Source organism: Pseudophryne corroboree, chromosome 3 (genome assembly GCF_028390025.1).
Source record: "Pseudophryne corroboree isolate aPseCor3 chromosome 3, aPseCor3.hap2, whole genome shotgun sequence".
Taxonomy (NCBI): domain Eukaryota; kingdom Metazoa; phylum Chordata; class Amphibia; order Anura; family Myobatrachidae; genus Pseudophryne; species Pseudophryne corroboree.
The window spans coordinates 377071983-377091624 of record NC_086446.1 but is presented as its reverse complement, the minus strand read 5'-3'; the positions used below and the strand labels follow the sequence as shown (position 1 = coordinate 377091624).

The 19642-nt window shown below is 45.7% G+C and overlaps 1 protein-coding gene across 8 annotated transcripts in view; it reads right to left on the bottom strand.

Annotated features, from left to right (window-relative positions):
* Positions 1 to 19036, bottom strand: part of FAM171A2 (family with sequence similarity 171 member A2) — a 76292-nt gene extending 57256 nt beyond the window's left edge. For all 8 annotated transcript variants that reach the window (XR_010243787.1, XM_063959960.1, XM_063959961.1 and 5 more), the window contains exon 1: positions 18833 to 19036. Coding sequence is in view for 7 of the 8 variants with exons in the window: in XM_063959960.1 (XP_063816030.1) it covers positions 18833 to 18956 (124 nt within the window). In the remaining variant the exon portion in view is untranslated. The remainder of the gene's footprint in view (positions 1 to 18832) is intronic.
* Positions 19037 to 19642: the final 606 nt, after the last annotated feature.

Below are 19642 nucleotides of genomic sequence, written 5' to 3'. Positions count from 1 at the left end.
CCTTGCCAGACTTAGGGCATTGTAAATGGCCCTCAGTTCCAGAATATTTATGTGTAGGGACGACTCCTGACTTGACCAATGTCCTTGGAAATTTCTTCCCTATGTGACTGCCCCCCCAGCCTCGAAGGCTGGCATCCGTGGTTACCAGGACCCAGTCCTGTATGCCGAATCTGTGGCCCTCTTGAAGATGAGCACTCTGCAGCCACCACAGTAGAGATACCCTGGTCCTTGGAGACAGGGTTATCAGCCGATGCATCTGAAGATGCGATCCCGACCCTTGTCCAAGAGGTCCCACTGAAAGGTTCTTGCATGGAACCTGCCGAATGGAATTTTGCTTCGTAAGAAGCTACCATTTTTCCCAGGACTCGTGTGCAGTGATGCACAGATACCTGTTTTGGTTTCAGGAGGTCTCTGACTAGAGATGACAGCTCCTTGGCTTTCTCCTGCGGGAGAACACTTTTTTCTGTTCTGTGTCCAGAACCATCCCCAGGAACAGTAGGCGTGTGGTAGGAACCAGCTGTGACTTTGGAATGTATAGAATCCATCCATGCTGTTGTAGCACTTCCCGAGATAGTGCTACTCCGACCAACAACTGCCCCTTGGACCTCGCCTTTATCAGGAGATCGTCCAAGTACGGGATAATTAAAACTCCCTTTTTTCGAAGGAGTATCATCATTTCTGCCATTACCTTGGTAAAGACCCTCGGTGCCGTGGATAGTCCAAACGGCAGTGTTTGGAATTGGTAATGGCAAACCTGTACCCCAAATCTGAGGTACTCCTGGTGAGGATGGTAAATGGGGACATGTAGGTAAGCATCCTTGATGTCCAGGGATACCATGTAATCCCCCTCCTCCAGGCTTGCAATAACCGCCCTGAGCGATTCCATCTTGAACTTGAATTTTTTTATGTATGTGTTCAAGGATTTCAAATTTAAAATGGGTCTCACCGAACCGTCCGGTTTTGGTACCACAAACAGTGTGGAATAGTAACCCCGTCCTTGTTGAAGTAGGGGCACCTTGACTATCACCTGCTGGGAATACAGCTTGTGAATTGCCTCTAGCACAGCCTCCCTGCCTGAGGGAGTTGTCGGCAAGGCAGATTTGAGGAAACGGCGGGGGGGAGACGCCTCGAATTCCAGCTTGTACCCCTGAGATACTACTTGAAGGATCCAGGGATCCACCTGTGAGCGAGCCCACTGATCGCTGAAATTTTTGAGGCGGCCCCCCACCGTACCTGGCTACGCCTGTGGAGCCCCCGCGTCATGCGGTGGACTCAGAGGAAGCGGGGGAAGAATTTTGATTCTGGGAACTGGCTGACTGGTGCAGCTTTTTCCCTCTTCCCCCGTCTCTGTGCAGAAAGGAAGCGCCTTTGACCCGCTTGCTTTTCTGAAGCCGAAAGGACTGTACCTGATAATACAGTGCTTTCTTAGGCTGTGAGGAAACCTGAGGTAAAAAAAATTCTTCCCAGCTGTTGCTGTGGATACGAAGTCCCAGAGACCATCCCCAAACAATTCCTCACCCTTATAAAGCTCTATGTGCCTTTTAAAGTCAGCATCACCTGTCCAGTGTCGGGTCTCTAATACCCTCCTGACAGAATGGACATTGCATTAATTCTGGATGCCAGACGGCTAAAATATCCCTCTGTGCATCCCTCATATATAAGACGACGTCTTATGTTCGCAAAATAGTATCCCTGTTTGACAGGGTTACAGACCACGCTGCAGCAGCACTATCTGCAGGTCTCAGTCTAGTACCTGAGTGTGTAAATACAGACTTCAGGATAGCCTCCTGCTTTTTATCAGCAGGTACCTACAAAGTGGCCGTATCCTAAGACGGCAGTGCCACCTTTTTTGACAAACGTGTGAGCGCCTTATCCACCCTAGGGGAAATCTCCCAGCGTAACTTATCCTCTGGCGGGAAAGGGTACACCATCGGTAACTTTTTAGAAATTACCAGTTTCTTATCGGGGGAACCCACGCTTTTTCACACTTCATTCACTCATTTGATGGGGGAACAAAACACTGCCTGCTTTTTCTCCCCAAACATAAAACCCTTTTTTAGTGGTACTTGGGTTAATGTCAGAAATGTGTAACACATTTTTTATTGCCGGGATCATGTAACGGATGTTCCTAGTGGATTGTGTATATGTCTCAACCTCGTCGACACTGGAGTCAGACTCCGTGTCGGCATCTGTGTCTGCCATCTGAGGGAGCGGGCGTTTTTGAGCCCCTGATGGCCTTTGAGACGCCTGGGCAGGCGCGGGCTGAGAAGCCGGCTGTCCCATAGCTGTTACGTCATCCAGCCTTTTATGTAAGGAGTTGACACTGTCGGTTTATACCTTCCACCTATCCATCCACTCTGGTGTCGGCCCCACAGGGGGAGACATCACATTTATCGGCATCTGCTCTGCCATCACATAAGCCTCCTCATCAAACGTGTCGACACAGCCGCACCGACACACCGCACACACACAGGGAATGCTCTGACTGAGGACAGGACCCCACACAGCCCTTTGGGGAGACAGAGAGAGAGTATGCCAGCACACACCAGAGCGCTATATAATTTAGGGATTAACACTATATTGAGTGAATTTTTCCCAATAGCTGCTTGTATATACAATATTGCGCCTAAATTTAGTGCCCCCCCCCTCTCTTTTTAACCCTTTGAGCCTACAAACTACAGGGGAGAGCCTGGGGAGCTGTCTTCCAGCTGCACTGTGAAGAGAAAATGGCGCCAGTGTGCTGAAGGAGATAGCTCCGCCCCTTTTTCGCTGACTTTTCTCCCGCTTTTTTATGGATTCTGGCAGGGGTATTTATCACATATATAGCCTCTGGGGCTATATATTGTGATATATTTGCCAGCCAAGGTGTTTTTATTGCTGCTCATGGCGCCCCCCCCCACAGGGCCTTGCACCCTCAGTAACCGGAGTGTGAAGTGTGCAAGAGGAGCAATGGCGCACAGCTGCAGTGCTATGCGCTACCTTGGTGAAGACCGATGTCTTCTGCCGCCGATTTTCCGGACCTCTTCTTGCTTCTGGCTCTGTAAGGGGGACGGCGGCGCGGCTCCGGGAACGAACACCAAGGCCAGTTCCATGCGGTCGATCCCTCTGGAGCTAATGGTGTCCAGTAGCCTAAGAAGCCCAAGCTAGCTGCAAGCAGGTAGGTTCGCTTCTTCTCCCCTTAGTCCCTCGATGCAGTGAGCCTGTTGCCAGCAGGTCTCACTGTAAAATAAAAAACCTAAAATAAACTTTCTTTCTAAGAGCTCAGGAGAGCCCCTAGTGTGCATCCAGCTCGGCCGGGCACAGAAATCTAACTGAGGCTTGGAGGAGGGTCATAGTGGGAGGAGCCAGTGCACACCAGGTAGTCTAAAAGCTTTCTTTTAGTTGTGCCCAGTCTCCTGCGGAGCCGCTATTCCCCATGGTCCTTTCGGAGCCCAGCATCCACTAGGACGTTAGAGAAATATATACAAACAGAGAGTTCAGCACTCACCATAGCAAGCTCACTTATCCTCACAACATCAATAAATAAATGATGGGGGTTTAGTTAGTGAATTGGCCAATGCACGGAAGCCTGCATACCGCTCGCCAAGGTACCCCATCTTAATGCAGGTCCTACACTATCACAGAGTCTCAAAAATTAAAACCTGGCAACTGTATCACACATAATATACTGCACAAATGCCCACTAGGTTTAATGTGTATCTGCCATGCATCTTATGGCTTTTAAAGGTACACTAGTCACCTGACACTGGCTGATAAATTACTAAGGAGCAGCTGACACAGGTTTAGAACAAGTGAGATTACACAGGGGTGCATGAAAAGGCCTGTGACCACGGCTAATAAGAGTTAACCAAGGATAAGTGAGCTTGCTATGGTGAGTGCTGAACTTTCTGTTTGTATATATTTGAGTAGGTGGCCATGGGCTACATGCACCCCACCCTATGAGTGGTGAGTGCAGATATTGCACCCCGCTTCTGGGGTGGTGAGTGCTGTGGTTTTCTAGATTTGTTTGTATATATATATATATATACTGTGTGTGTGTGTATATATATATATATATATATATATATATATGTACTGTGTGTGTATATATATATATATATATATATATATATATATATATATTCCCTAATAATGTAATCCAAATAACCTTTCCCTACATGAATTCCTGTTACTCTGCATTGCCTCTCCATATAGTGTAGCTCCATATAAATGTTCCCTATAATTTCTTTAGCACAAGAATTATTGCTGTATTTTATCACTTTACATAAGGCATGATACTTGTTTGTGCAATCTTACCATGTATAATCCTCTGTTTCTTACTGTAAAAACTCTTTATGTTTATTGGGTAACTGAAAAAAACAAAAAACAAGGTGGCAGGACTTGGACCAGTCTCCCAGGCATTCACTGGAAGTGAATGGGATGAAAAAGTGTTCCTGTTGTCTTGGTAACAACCTCATTTACATGCTCCGGGCTCACAAACAGGCAAAATAAATACAAGAGGGGAGAAGGGGGGAACAGAAAGGGCGAAAACATTGCTAAAGTAGATGATGACAGAAAGGAATAACATAAAGGGACATGACAGCTCTGACACGGAGGAAAAGCAAATAGGGACAAGATAGGTTTATGTTTGTCATGGACGGAAAACAGGACTGTCAGTGGATGGTCAGAACAGTCTTTCCATAAATTAGTGGACAGGAGGTTGGGCTATTGCCAAATGTAGACCTCTCAGTTGTCGTGGTTTTATGGGCGTGGGCGGAGGTGGCGCTAGGAGATGAGCAAATCTCCGCGCTGCCTCTCCCTATTGTAGTGAACGGGTCCCAGTCGCATCGACCCGGAAGCCCGTTCACGCTGCTACTGTCCCGGTATTCAACCCGGGAATAACACTGCTTTATTTGGGATTTTGACCATGGCCCTTTCACACCGCAAACTGACCCGTGTCGACCCAGCAATATGCAGAGTCGATACCGGGTTATTTGTGCGATGTGAAAGGGGTATAAATCATAGAAGAGGAATTTTGCATCAGAAGTGAAGCAGCTCTGCAAGGATGGAATATGTGCAGGGCCGTTGAGAGCCAACCCAGGCCTCCAGTAAAGGCCTGAAGGCGTGGATTTTTAAGTGGGAGTGACTATGCCCTTTAGTATAAAATAAAGGGTGGTGCCATTTTAACATATGGAGGCGGGGGGAGGGCACCTCTTACTAACTTACTTAATCTGGAAGTGGGTCCCTCTTCCCCGGCCAGCACCATCTTCCCACTGATATTTAGGAAGATGACGCTGGCCACTAGAGAGCAAGGCCTCTGGCACAGTGCCATAGTCCTTGCTTTCTATGTGCGGCACCATCTTTCAGAAGATATCACCGGGAGGATGGCGCGACCGCCGTCTGGCAACAATACAGGTATCTTCCACGGGGGGGGGGCTGAATGGGGTTATTAGCGGACCTCCCCCCCCTCAGGCCCATCCAGCAGCCCGGGTAATTTGTACACACTCCCCCTGCTTCTCGGCGACACTGCATATGTGCCAGAAGAAATCAGTAATATACATACACCTGGTTTACATCAGAAGATGTGGCTTAACAATGTTAGTAGTAAATGTAACAGTTTCAATACACTATTTGTACACAATATACTATAGATAGATAGATAGATAGATAGATAGATAGATAGATAGATAGATAGATAGATAGATAGATAGACAGACCCCTCCCGCAGCCTAACCTAACTGTCCCCTCCTGCAGTCTAACCCCCCCTCCCGGGTACCTGACCCTAATACTCATCATGGGCATCTGTCAGCATTGTGAGCATTGGAATTCCAGTGTCAGGATTCTGACTGCCGGGATCCTGACTACGTCCCACTTTGGATCCTGACTACGTCACACACTGTTATTAATAATTTCCCATTTAAAATACATTAAAATACATTCATTGTTTTCTTTGAAAAACTGTGAATTTGCATTCCTTCCACAGCATGACTGCAAATATCATTAGTGACAAAAGTAACAGTGGGAGGGACTAGCACACACACAGCCAATCAGCATTGGCAGACAATCATCCTCAACATCAGTGCATATTTTGCTCCTGGGGTCGAATACCCACAATTTGCGTTTACGCCCAACTCTACCTAAGCCCCAATATGAACATAAGCGTTTTCTCTTCTAAATAAAATGCCACTAGGAAAACAGTGTGGCCTGGAGCGCAGATTGTCTTTGAGCTGTGTGCACAACAAAGATATATACAGCTCGGAGTTTCCCATAGCAAACTGTGGCTGACTTTTCTCACCGTACTATCCTCTTATCAGTACTATTTCTGTGGATAGCACAGTGGTGACATGGCATAGAGATAAATAGATCTCACTGACACACTACATCTCTGGTGGTCCTCTCACTTTGGGGTCTCCTTGGAATGCTGGAGAGAAAAGTTTTGTGACTGTACCTTAAACCTACACCATAAAGAGCGGAACATACATTAAAGGAATGGAATACAAGACATCAGAAAATGAATGTGAGGTACAATTAGAGTGACGGCAGTGTTCTTGCAGAAAAACACTAGACATAATGCATGCTTTGTGTGTACATTGTACCCTATTCAGCTACCAGAAGTAGGGATATGCAAAATGTTCATTCTGCATTTGACTACACAACTTTGCGTGTTTTGGCAGTGGAATGTTGCCTTAGGTGTCCCCAGTTCTACTCCAACCACACCACACAGGTGAATGAATTGACCAATAGCATCTCGGCTCTGTTCATATATAGATGTATATATGACTGCATACTGGGTGAATCTGTACAGTCCTTCACACCCAGAGCATAAGTGAGGTCGGGCACTGATAATGGGCAATTAGGCCTGTCTCACAGCTGGTGTTCCAATTCATCCCAATGGTGTTTGATGGGATTCAGGCAGGGCTCTGAGCAGGCCAGTCATAGACTCGCTTTGTCCACATGGTCATTGTCATGCTGAAACAGGCCTTCCTCAAACTGTTGCGTCAAAACTGGAGGCAAATGAGTCTTTCAAATGTATTGTATGCTGCAGCATTAACCATTCCCTTCACAGAATTAAGAGGCCCAGGACAAACCATGAAAAACATAAGACCATTATTTCTCATACAGTTGGAAATCATACAGGAGGGATCTGTTCTCTTGGCATCCACCAAACTCAGATTCATCCATCAAACTGCATTCTTCACCACAGAGAACACATTTTCACTGCTCTAAGAGCCAATGACGAAGTGCTTTACGCAAAACCCAAAATTGACTTATTGCCAAGGTGACATCCTATGTCAGTGCCACACTGAACGACACTAAACTGTTCCGCAGGTCCTATTGCACTGCTTATGTTAGACTATGGAAATTGCATAGATGAACAGATACATGCTTGATGCCACCTGTTAGCAATGGGTGTTGCTGACATGGCCACACACTCATTAGAAAGGGTGTCCACATACTTCCAGCCATCCAGAGTACCTACCGAAGGATTGATTATGACGTTTTTGGGAGTCAGCAAGGAGCTTCCTTACTATAGAAGATTAAAGGTTTAGTGCCTTGTGTGGTCATATCTTTATATAACAAATGAAATGCTATGGTAGTATTGTAGGCCAGTAGCTCGACATCTGTGCTTGTCTGAGGGATCTGGACACAGATGGGACTCCTGTTTTAGATGGATCATTTTGCTGAGCAATAAGAGACATCCACGTGAATGAAGCCGCGTGCAGACGCTAGTAAACCAATAAATAGGCTAGTGCAGCTGAATGTGAAAATGGCCGCAGATGTGTCATACTCGGAATCAGCCCTTACATGCATCCATGACCATTTGCACTTGTTTGAAAATTAATATGGACATGTTTTTGGATACTGGTTTTTACTATTTAATGAGTTCAAATCATGTTAATCTATTAAACAAGCTTCATTCATATCTATGTGAATTTATTCTGTACATACAGTAGTCATTTTACAAAAGTGGTTTAACCATCATTATGCTTTGTCTTTACCATTGATTTTTACTTGTAGAGCCCCCATTCATTTTTAGAGCCCCATTAATTTACCTACAAACATGAATAAGCCATAGACATCAATGAAGTGGGACAACACTGGTAACTGTCTTTTCCCCACATCAATAGAAATATAATTTCTCTAACGTCCTAGTGGATGCTGGGGACTCCGTAAGGACCATGGGGAATAGACGGGCTCCGCAGGAGACAAGGCACTCTTAAGAAAGAATTAGGAATACTGGTGTGCACTGGCTCCTCCCTCTATGTCCCTCCTTCAGACCTCAGTTTGAATCTGTGCCCGGACGAGCTGGGTGCACCTTAGTGAGCTCTCCTGAGCTTGCTAAATAGAAAGTATTTTGTTAGGATTTTTTTATTTTCAGAGAGATCTGCTGGCAACAGACTCTCTGCTACGTGGGACGGAGGGGAGAGAAGCAGCCCTACTCACTGTGGATAGGTCTTGCTTCTTAGGCTACTGGACACCATTAGCTCCAGAGGGATCGTACACAGGAACGCACCCTTGGTCGTTCGATCCCAGTGCCGCGCCGCCGTCCCCCTCGCAGAGCCAGAAGCCAGAAGCCGGCGTGAGAAGCAAGAAGACTTCAAAAGCGGCGGCAGAAGACTCCAGTCTTCATATGAGGTAGCTGTGCGCCATTGCTCCCACATTAAACCCACACACTCCGGTCACTGTAGGGTACAGGGCGCAGGGGGGGGGGCACTGTATATATGCATGAGCCCCCGCCATTATTTTACACAAAATCGTGGGACAGAAGCCCGCCGCTGAGGGGACGGGGCTTCTTCCTCAGCACTCACCAGCGCCATTTTCTCTCCACAGCTCCGCTGAGAGGAAGCTCCCCAGGCTCTCCCCTGCAGATTCACGGTAGAAAGAGGGTAAAAAGAGAGGGGGGGCACATAAATTTAGCGCAAAATCAGTATATACAGCAGCTACTGGGTAAACACTAAGTTACTGTGTAATTCCTGGGTCATATAGCGCTGGGGTGTGTGCTGGTATACTCTCTCTCTGTCTCTCCAAAAGGCCTTGTGGGGGTTCTGTCCTCAAATAGAGCATCCCCTGTGTGTGTGGTGTGTCGGTACGCTTGTGTCGGCATGTTTGATGAGGAAGGCTATGTGGAAGCAGAGCAGGTACAAATGAATGTGGGATCGCCGCCGACGCCCGATTGGATGGATATGTGGAAGGTTTTAAATTACAATGTTAATTCCTTGCATAAAAGGTTGGATAAAGCTGAAGCCTTGGGACAGTCAGGGTCTCAACCCATGCCTGCTCCTACAGCGCAGAGGCCGTCAGGGTCTCAGAAGCGCCCACTATCCCAAATTGTTGACACAGATATCGACACGGATTCTGACTCCAGTGTCGATGGCGATGATGCAAAGTTGCAGCCTAAAATGGCTAAAGCCATCCGCCACATGATTATAGCAATGAAGGATGTATTGCACATCTCAGAGGAAAACCCAGTCCCTGACAAGAGGGTTTATAGGTTTGGGGGAAAAAGGCATGAGGTGACCTTTCCCCCTTCACATGAGTTAAATGAGTTATGTGAAAAAGCTTGGGAATCTCCAGATAGAAAAATGCAGATTTCCAAACGGTTGCTTATGGCGTATCCTTTCCCGCCAACGGACAGGTTACGCTGGGAATCCTCCCCTAGGGTAGATAAGGCTTTGACACGCTTATCTAAGAAGGTAGCCCTGCCGTCACAGGATACGGCCACCCTAAAAGATCCTGCGGATAGAAAGAAGGAAGGTATCCTGAAGTCTATTTATACACATTCAGGTACCCTACTAAGGCCGGCAATTGCGTCGGCCTAGATGTGTAGTGCTGTAGCAGCATGGACAGATACTTTATCTGAGGAACTTGATACCTTGGACAAGGATACTATAATACTGACCCTGGGGCATATAAAAGACGCTGTCCTATATATGAGAGATGCCCAGAGAGACATTAGCCTATTGGGCTCTAGAATAAATGCAATGTCGATTTCTGCCAGAAGGGTCCTGTGGACTCGGCAATGGACAGGGGATGCCGACTCAAAAAGGCACATGGAAGTTTTACCTTACAAGGGTGAGGAATTGTTTGGGGACGGTCTCTCGGACCTAGTTTCCACAGCTACGGCTGGGAAGTCAAATTTTTTGCCATATATTACCTCACAACCTAAGAAAGCACCATATTACCAAATGCAGTCCTTTCGATCACAAAGAGGCAAGAGAGGCCGAGGTGCGTCTTTTCTTGCCAGAGGCAGGGGTAGAGGAAAGAAGCTGCACAATACAGCTAGTTCCCAGGAACAGAAGTCCTCCCCGGCTTCCACTAAATCCACCGCATGACGCTGGGGCTCCACAGGTGGAGCCAGGATCGGTGGGGGGCGCGTCTCCGAAATTTCAGCCACCAGTGGGTTCGCTCACGGGTGGATCGCTGGGCTATACAGATTGTATCTCAGGGATACAAGCTGGAATTCGAAGTGATGCCCCCTCACCGTTACCTCAAATCGGCCCTGCCAGCTTCCCCCATAGAGAGGGAAATAGTGTTAGCGGCAATTCACAAATTATTTCTCCAGCAGGTGGTGGTAAAGGTTCCCCTCCTTCAACAGGGATGGGGTTACTATTCGACAATGTTTGTGTTACCGAAACCGGACGGTTCGGTCAGACCCATATTGAATTTAAAATCCCTGAACAGTTACCTGAAAAGGTTCAAGTTCAAGATGGAATCGCTCAGAGCGGTCATTGCAAGCCTGGAAGAGGGGGATTTTATGGTGTCTCTGGACATAAAGGATGCTTACCTGCATGTCCCCATTTATCCACCTCATCAGGAGTACCTCAGATTTGTGGTACAGGACTGTCATTACCAATTCCAGACGTTGCCGTTTGGTCTGTCCACGGCACCGAGAATATTTACCAAGGGTAATGGCAGAAATGATGGTGCTTCTGCGAAAGCAAGGAGTCACAATTATCCCATACTTGGACGATCTCCTCATAAAGGCGAGGTCCAGAGAGCAGTTGCTGATCAGCGTAGCACACTCTCGGGAAGTGTTGCAACAGCACGGCTGGATTCTGAATATTCCAAAGTCGCAGCTGATTCCTACGACGCGTCTGCCCTTCCTGGGCATGATTCTGGACACAGACCAGAAGAAGGTTTTTCTCCCGACGGAGAAGGCTCAGGAGCTCGGGACTCTGGTCAGAGACCTCTTAAAACCGAAACAGGTGTCGGTGCATCACTGCACGCGAGTCCTAGGAAAGATGGTGGCGTCATACGAGGCCATTCCCTTCGGCAGGTTCCATGCGAGGACTTTTCAGTGGGATCTGTTGGACAAGTGGTCCGGATCGCATCTTCAGATGCATCGGCTGATCACCCTATCCCCCAGGGCCAGGGTGTCTCTTCTGTGGTGGCTGCAGAGTGCTCACCTTCTTGAGGGTCGCAGGTTCGGCATTCAGGACTGGGTCCTGGTGACCACGGATGCAAGCCTCCGAGGGTGGGGGGCAGTCACACAGGGAAGAAATTTCCAGGGTCTGTGGTCAAGTCAGGAGACTTGTCTGCACATCAATATCCTGGAACTAAGGGCCATATACAACGCCCTAAGTCAAGCGGAGCCTCTGCTTCGCAACCATCTGGTGCTGATTCAGTCAGACAACATCACCGCATTGGCTCATGTAGACCGCCATGGCGGCACAAGGAGCAGGGTGGCGATGGCGGAAGCCACCAGAAATCTTTGCTGGGCGGAGAATCACGTAAAAGCACTGTCAGCAGTGTTCATTCCGGGAGTGGACAACTGGGAAGCAGACTTCCTCAGCAGGCACGACCTCCACCCGGGAGAGTGGGGACTTCATCAAGAAGTCTTCACACAGATTACAAGTCGATGGGAACTGCCACAGGTGGACATGATGGCATCCCACCTCAACAAAAAGCTACAAATGTATTGCGCCAGGTCAAGAGACCCTCAGGCGATAGCTGTGGACGCACTAGTGACACCGTGGGTGTTCCAGTCGGTTTATGTGTTTCCTCCTCTTCCTCTCATACCCAATGTGCTGAGAATCGTAAGAAAAAGAGGAGTGAGAACAATACTCATTGTTCCGGATAGGCCAAGAAGGACTTGGTATCCGGAACTGCAAGAAATGCTCACAGAGGACCCATGGCCTCTGCCTCTCAGACAGGATCTGTTGCAACAGGGGCCCTGTCTGTTCCAAGACTTACTGCGGCTGCGTTTGACGGCATGGCGGTTGAACGCCGGATCCTAGCAGAAAAAGGCATTCCGGATGAGGTTATTCCTACGCTAATAAAGGCTAGGAAGGACGTGACGGCTAAACATTATCACTGTATATGGCGAAAATATGTTGCTTGGTGTGAGGCCAGAGGAATTCCGGCTGGGCCGTTTCCTTCACTTCCTACAGTCGGGAGTGACTATGGGCTTAAAATTGGGGTCCATTAAGGTCCAGATTTCAGCCCTATCCATTTTCTTTCAAAAAAAAACTGGCTTCTCTTCCTGAAGTTCAGACGTTTATAAAGGGAGTGCTGCATATTCAGCCCCCTTTGTGCCACCAGTGGCACCTTGGGATCTTAACGTGGTGTTGAGTTTCCTGAAATCACACTGGTTTGAGCCACTTAAAACCGTGGAGTTAAAATATCTCACGTGGAAGGTGGTCATGCTATTGGCCTTAGCTTCGGCTAGGCGTGTGTCAGAATTGGCGGCTTTGTCACATAAAAGCCCCTATCTGGTTTTCCATATGGACAGGGCAGAATTACGGACTCGTCCGCAATTTCTGTCAAAAGTGGTGTCCTCTTTTCATTTGAACCAACCTATTGTGGTGCCTGCGGCTACTCGTGACTTGGAGGATTCCAAGTTACTAGATGTAGTCAGGGCTTTGAAGGTGTATGTAGCCAGAACGGCTGGAGTCAGGAAAACTGAGTCGCTGTTTATCCTGTATGCATCCAACAAGCTGGGTGCTCCTGCTTCAAAGCAAACTATTGCTCGCTGGATCTGTAACACAATTCAGCAGGCTCATTCTGCGGCTGGATTGCCGCCTCCAAAATCAGTAAAAGCCCATTCCACAAGGAAGGTGGGCTCTTCTTGGGCGGGTGCCCGAGGGGTCTCGGCATTACAGCTTTGCCGAGCAGCTACTTGGTCGGGTTCAAACACTTTTGCAAAGTTCTACAAGTTTGATACCCTGGCTGAGGAGGACCTTGTGTTTGCTCATTCGGTGCTGCAGAGTCGTCCGCACTCTCCCGCCCGTTTGGGAGCTTTGGTATAATCCCCATGGTCCTTACGGAGTCCCCAGCATCCACTAGGACGTTAGAGAAAATAAGATTTTACTTACCGGTACATCTATTTCTCGTAGTCCGTAGTGGATGCTGGGCGCCCGTCCCAAGTGCGGACTTCTTCTGCAATACTTGTATATAGTTATTGCTTAAATAAGGGTTATGTTATGGTTGCATCAGGTTTATCTGGTGCTCTGTTGTTGTTCATACTGTTAACTGGGTAAGTTTATCACGATTTATACGGTGTGATTGGTGTGGCTGGTATGAGTCTTACCCTGGATTCCAAAATCCTTTCCTTGTAGTGTCAGCTCTTCCGGGCACAGTTTCCTTAACTGAGGTCTGGAGGAGGGACATAGAGGGAGGAGCCAGTGCACACCAGTATTCCTAATTCTTTCTTAGAGTGCCCTGTCTCCTGCGGAGCCCGTCTATTCCCCATGGTCCTTATGGAGTCCCCAGCATCCACTACGGACTACGAGAAATAGATTTACCGGTAAGTAAAATCTTATTTAATCTCTGTTGATGTGTGATTAAATCAGGGAAGACTGATTCACCATCAGGCAATCACATTATGAGCAGTATGGGAAACCACTTGTGCTTGGCTAAACAGCTAAGGGCCTAATTCAGATCTGATCGCTGGGTTGCGTTTTTTACTGCCCTGCGATCAGGTAGTCGCCGCCTACAGGGGGAGGGGAAAATCACTGTGCAAGTGTGCGTTCGCTTCTGTAGCAGAGCTTCACAAATATCAGTTTGTGCAGTTTCTGCGCAGCCCAGAATTTACTCAGCTGCTGCGATAGAATCCTGCTGATCGAGGCCGGAGCCGACGTCAGACACCCTCCCTGAAAACGCCTGAGCCCACCTGCGTTTTTCTGGACACTCCTGGAAAATGGTCAGTTGACACCCACAAACGGCCACTTCCTGTCAATCACCTTGCACCGATGCCTGTTGCTGTGGTGCAACGCGCTGGCGCATTGCGGCTCAGACGCATGCACAGTTCGGATCTGATAGCACGCTGTGCAAAAACGCACAGCAGCGATCAGCTCTGAATTACCCCCTAAATACTGTTAAATTGAGTTCACATTCATTCTGCGATGGTGCAATGAATACAGTAGCTTCCAGTCATCTATTTCTTTTTAGTGGGAAAAACAAATAGATCTCATTTGGATTTGGATTACCATTTGAATTAAACGATAAACAGGTTTACCTTTTCCTTTTGAAAAAACAAGGACTTTCTGTTTTGTTTGGTGTTTATTTGGATTACAAATTAGGGCTATTTGAGTCTGGGGTAAATACTGGACAAAAAATGGATAAAAAAAATGCAAAAATTTCCATAAGATTAGGGGCATATTCAATTAGATCCAATATTTTTTCGAGTGCGAAAAACGAGTTTTAATCGATTTTCACTGGGCTATTCAATTAGGCTCCATTTTTTGCGCCTGCAAAAAATATAAATTTTCAGGCAAAAACACAAAAGGGGAATGTTTACTAAAAGTCAATTTGAGTCGATCTTGATCTATTTTTTTGTCAATGTTTGGTTGATTTGTGATTGATTTTGTGTTTTAGGGTCTAAATTACACATTTACTAATGGCAATTTTTTTTAATCACTTCAAACAAATATGCCTAAAATCATCTGTTAGTAAATGTGGAATTTAGACCCCGAAATACAAAATCAACCAAACATATACTGAAAATCGACTTTCAGTAAATATACCCCTAAATCCCATATTTACTAACAGATAATTAACAGAAAAAAAACAAATTTGCAAAAAAAGTAAAATATCATATTGGTAAATGTGTGATTTAGACCCTGAAACACAAAATCGATCAAAAATCGAACAAAAGATGTTCAAAATCGACTTTTAGTAAATATAACCCACAGAATCCGTGATACGTTCACAGACCTACGTGCTTTCGCTGCTGGATTCATAAATGCAGGCTTTTATCAAGGATTTGTTTTAGGAGCCTGCTCAGGTCCTGAAAAAAAATACCCGATAATAGCTGCCGATTCGGGGCTTATTGTTTAGCCACAGGAAATCAAATAGCCAGCGGTAAATTACTACGGCTAATTGAATTCCCTCCTATGTCTGTGTAATAAAACAGTGAAAAAGAGCATCACAGGTAGTTTTGTTAAATCAAACTTTCATTTGTTTTTCCTTTTACTGCAAGTACAGACACCTTCAAATTATCCCATTTGTGTCCCGATTTTCTCCCCATTACCCTGTTGTCCACAGCCAAGTACATAGATACATTTTCACACACATTTTGCTTTTTGATATACAAAACTAGCGGGTAATTGGCAAAATGAATTGTACATGGCCATAGAGAGTGACCTTTTATTTTTATACTCCCTTTAACAATTGACATTTCATACTTCTCACAGAAGGCGGGATGTACTAAAGTGAAAACGCAGTAAACACCCTGTTTTGGGGTATTTACCGCATTTCCATATGTACTTACGCTGAGTCTCCGCCGCACAGGGTAACGCTAGCGAAATAGCTATAGCTTCGGCTTCTTAAAACTAATCTATTAACATTATACTTTTTTCAATGGTATGCAGCCCTTGGCTGTCTGTCTTATGCTGCTTTTTGGGGTGCCACGTCCTGCACCTACTGTAGATATAGCGCTAGGGACCCCCAATACATACAGAGAGGCCTTGATGTGGCTTGGGGGCTTATACATACATTTGCGCAGATATATGTAACCAAGATCTCTGAATTCTAAGATATTGTATGGGATTTAAATCTGGTTACTGCTATTATTCAGGGTGCTGGGGGAAACAAAATGTGTTTTTTTTCCTGCTTAGAAATACCCCTGCCTTCCAAGCACCTGAATGATATCACTAAGCTAATTGAGCATCTGCCACTATGGGGGATATCCAATTATCCCCGGTAAAACATTGGGTCCGAAAAACGTCCTTTTTCGGACTTTTTTCCGATGTTTCACCGATTTTTTTTACAGGCTATCCAGAGCGATCGCCTGTAAAAAAAAAAAAAAACACTTCTCCCGAAAACACACAGGTTCAGTGAAACCTGTGTGTTTTCGTGTGAATCAGCCTGTTTTCGGACTAAAACGGGGCTTTTTCCGGGGATTCTGCTTCGCCTGCCTGAGTCAGGTGAAACAAAATCCCCGATAAGCTGGCGCGTGCCGCGGCTTATCGGGGCTAATTAGCTAGCCCCCAGCGGGACAATTAGCCCCAGTAAATTACTGGGGCTAATTGGATATCCCCCTATATATGCTAACGCTAGCGAAAGCCTATGGGGCTTCTTCCACAATGCACTGTGGAGAGGCTTCTATAACGGAACTCACCCAGCATCCCCTGCAGCCGCCGCTGGCCTGCACATTGCAAAGGACAGGTCTGATTGCAAGATGCCAGTGTCGGTATACTGACATTCGGCATACCGTGCGGCGGGATCACATACCGATCCCGAGGCATGGCAGAGAGTAAAAACTGCAAGCTCCACTGGGGCAGGGACTGATGTGAATAATTACACTTTCTATGTAAATCACTTTAATATCTAGGGGCTATATGAATATTGTTAGTAATAATAATAAATTCTCCCATTCATTATTTGTGTCAATATATGCATTCTCATAGATAGGGGGATCTATTTAGGAAGTGTTGAAAAGCCAAAATGTGGACATAAATGCCAATAACAGGTTCTATTACCTTCATTTCGTATTTACCAAAGGTAAATGGTAGAGACATCAGATTTCTCAGACATTGCCTTAGTTATAATACAGGGTAATCTAGAACTATATGGGAACATCGATGGTGAGCAATTCACTAAGCTCAGGATGGCATACCTTACATTGTCAATGGGGTTCAATGCTGATGTAGAGACTTTACTGAATTCCCGCCACGCACTTGCATTACTTGGGCATGCGTTATAGTGCTTCCATCTTTCACCATGGTGTAATGGTGTTAGTGAATGGATCTCTAATGTCATTTAGGAGGAGGCATTTTGCCAGGCTTTGGCAAGGATTCCTTGCATGATAAATTAGCATTGGTAATACATGTTAAATTGCTAAGATATGCAGCGATACAGAATGATAGTTATCACCGTCGCCTTGCCACCATTGATAAATATACCCCATAATATTGAAATACATGTTTAAAAGAGAGTGGATAAAGAGCATAACATCCACCAGGATCTTTGAGTTCTTTACATTAAATTGCACAAGTTTGATCTTACCGATTGCTATGATGCATACAGATTAGTACCATTGCACCATGTTAGTACATCACTCCTGAGAGACTGCAGTGTCACTTTTGAAGGTGTCCTTATTATATGCCCTGGTATTTTAAGTGTCCAGTATGATTAATAATAGTTTAGTGATAAATGGACATTTTATATTTACAGAAATGTACTAACTTATATATATTTATATATTTTATAGAACAGTAAATAAAATTGCAACCACACAGTTGGGCAGATGTGTTAAGCCTGGAGAAGGGATAAAGAAGTAATAAACCAGTGATAAGTGCAAGGTGATAATGCACCAGCCAGTCAGCTCCTGTTATTTTTCAAATCCGCAATGATTGGCTGGTGCGTTATAACCTTGCGCTTATCATTGCTTTATCCCGTCTCCAGGCTTAATACATCTGCCCCAAAATTTCAACCGACACAGATTCCTCTTGCAAGCAGACAACTGAGACGGTCCTCTGCTAGCAAGACAGCTGAGAGCAGAGACAGCTGATATTGGGAGTGACTAGAAATAGAGCCTGCTAATACACACAAAAGAGAACCCTAACCTAAGTAGTCCTATTATGTGAGATCACAAGGGGTACTTACCCCTCCTCTATATACTGTATGACCCCCAAAGGAGAGGATGTAATGTGATATCAAAGTATTTAACCCCTTAACTATTATCAGCATAAAAAATTCCATTAAGTGATTGTGTTTACAAATAAGACTAATTTCAAACTAGAACCTTGTAATAGCAGAATACACAGGCCAGACACCAGTGCCATAATATAACGACTCACAATTCATGAGATTATTAATAATAATAATAATAATAATAATAATAATAATAATAATAATAAAAAATGACATCTGCATTCCAGAGCCTCCTATCATAATCTGTGGACAGAGTCATCATTTCTAAACCCCAAATGCATCCCCACCCATTACATCACATAGTAGAATCACCCCAGAGACTATTTCCTCCCTCCCCTAACTGTGCTACAACAGTAATCCATATACTCCTCCCCAGGAAACATTAGCTCCATTCTCGGGATGCACATCTCTGTTACAGGCACCCCAGCAAACGAATGGGATGTATCTGAATTCAGTATCCACGGAAAATGATCACCCCAATATCTGCCAAGACCAATCAAACAACAGAGGTCCATCTCCTATCAGAGATCAGAACCTCCATCCAATCAAAGATCAGACTCCCTGGATTATCGAAATCCACCCAATACATCATTTTTTCTTAACAAAAGACCCCCACAATATAACACCCAGAACGACTAGGGTTAGGTACATTTGTATACATCATAGTACATGTAATCTGTGCCTATGATAGCTCCCTCCACCTCCTCTGACCCTGCTACCACCCCATTTCATTGTCTTCAACATCCTCCAGACTTACCCTGAGGCATTGGGGGCTCCACCAGTGATTTCCCATGGCAACCTATGCAGCACATCACAAACAGGACCACCAAAGGGTTGCAGAACCCTCCACAAGACATCCCTAAATCCACTGCACGCCCCATGCTTCCCAATCGTCACCCCTCCATTCTTCCTTCTCTGTACACTGTTACAGACAGCTTATGATTCTATCTCTCCCCCTCCCTTTCTCTTCTCTGCCACACCTCCCCTTCTTTCTTTTCTACTGGAAACCAGCGCCATCTGCTGGGAACAGCGGGGAAATCAGGAAGACTCACTGAGGTGAGAATAATGCTTCACCAGCAAGAACCTCATGGATACAAGGAGCTCACTCACCGCCAATGATGCTTGTGCCCCCTCCCTCGCGACACTGAGTCTTATCCTATTATGCACCAAGACTCAGACACTACACTTCACGGACACACATAGTACATCTTGTACCTGGCTGGACCTTGGCAGCGTGTGTTTGTGCGTGTATATGACATGACGTGTGTGTGTTTATATATGTACGTACATACATACATACATACATACATACACACACACAGTTTATATATATATATATATATATACACACATTATATATATATTCTGCTACACAAGACTAGCACACCACCATTCTGGATTAAATCAAAGTGTAACCAAGACTGACGAGGCTGAAGTTAGCTTCGTACTCGGCCAGCAGCTCCAGCTTCTTACTCACTTCTTATTCAAGCTCCAGCTTCTTATTCAGATCATACAGTTTTGCAAGGGTTAATGAGTATTGGGTCACAAATTTGACACCAGAAATCAA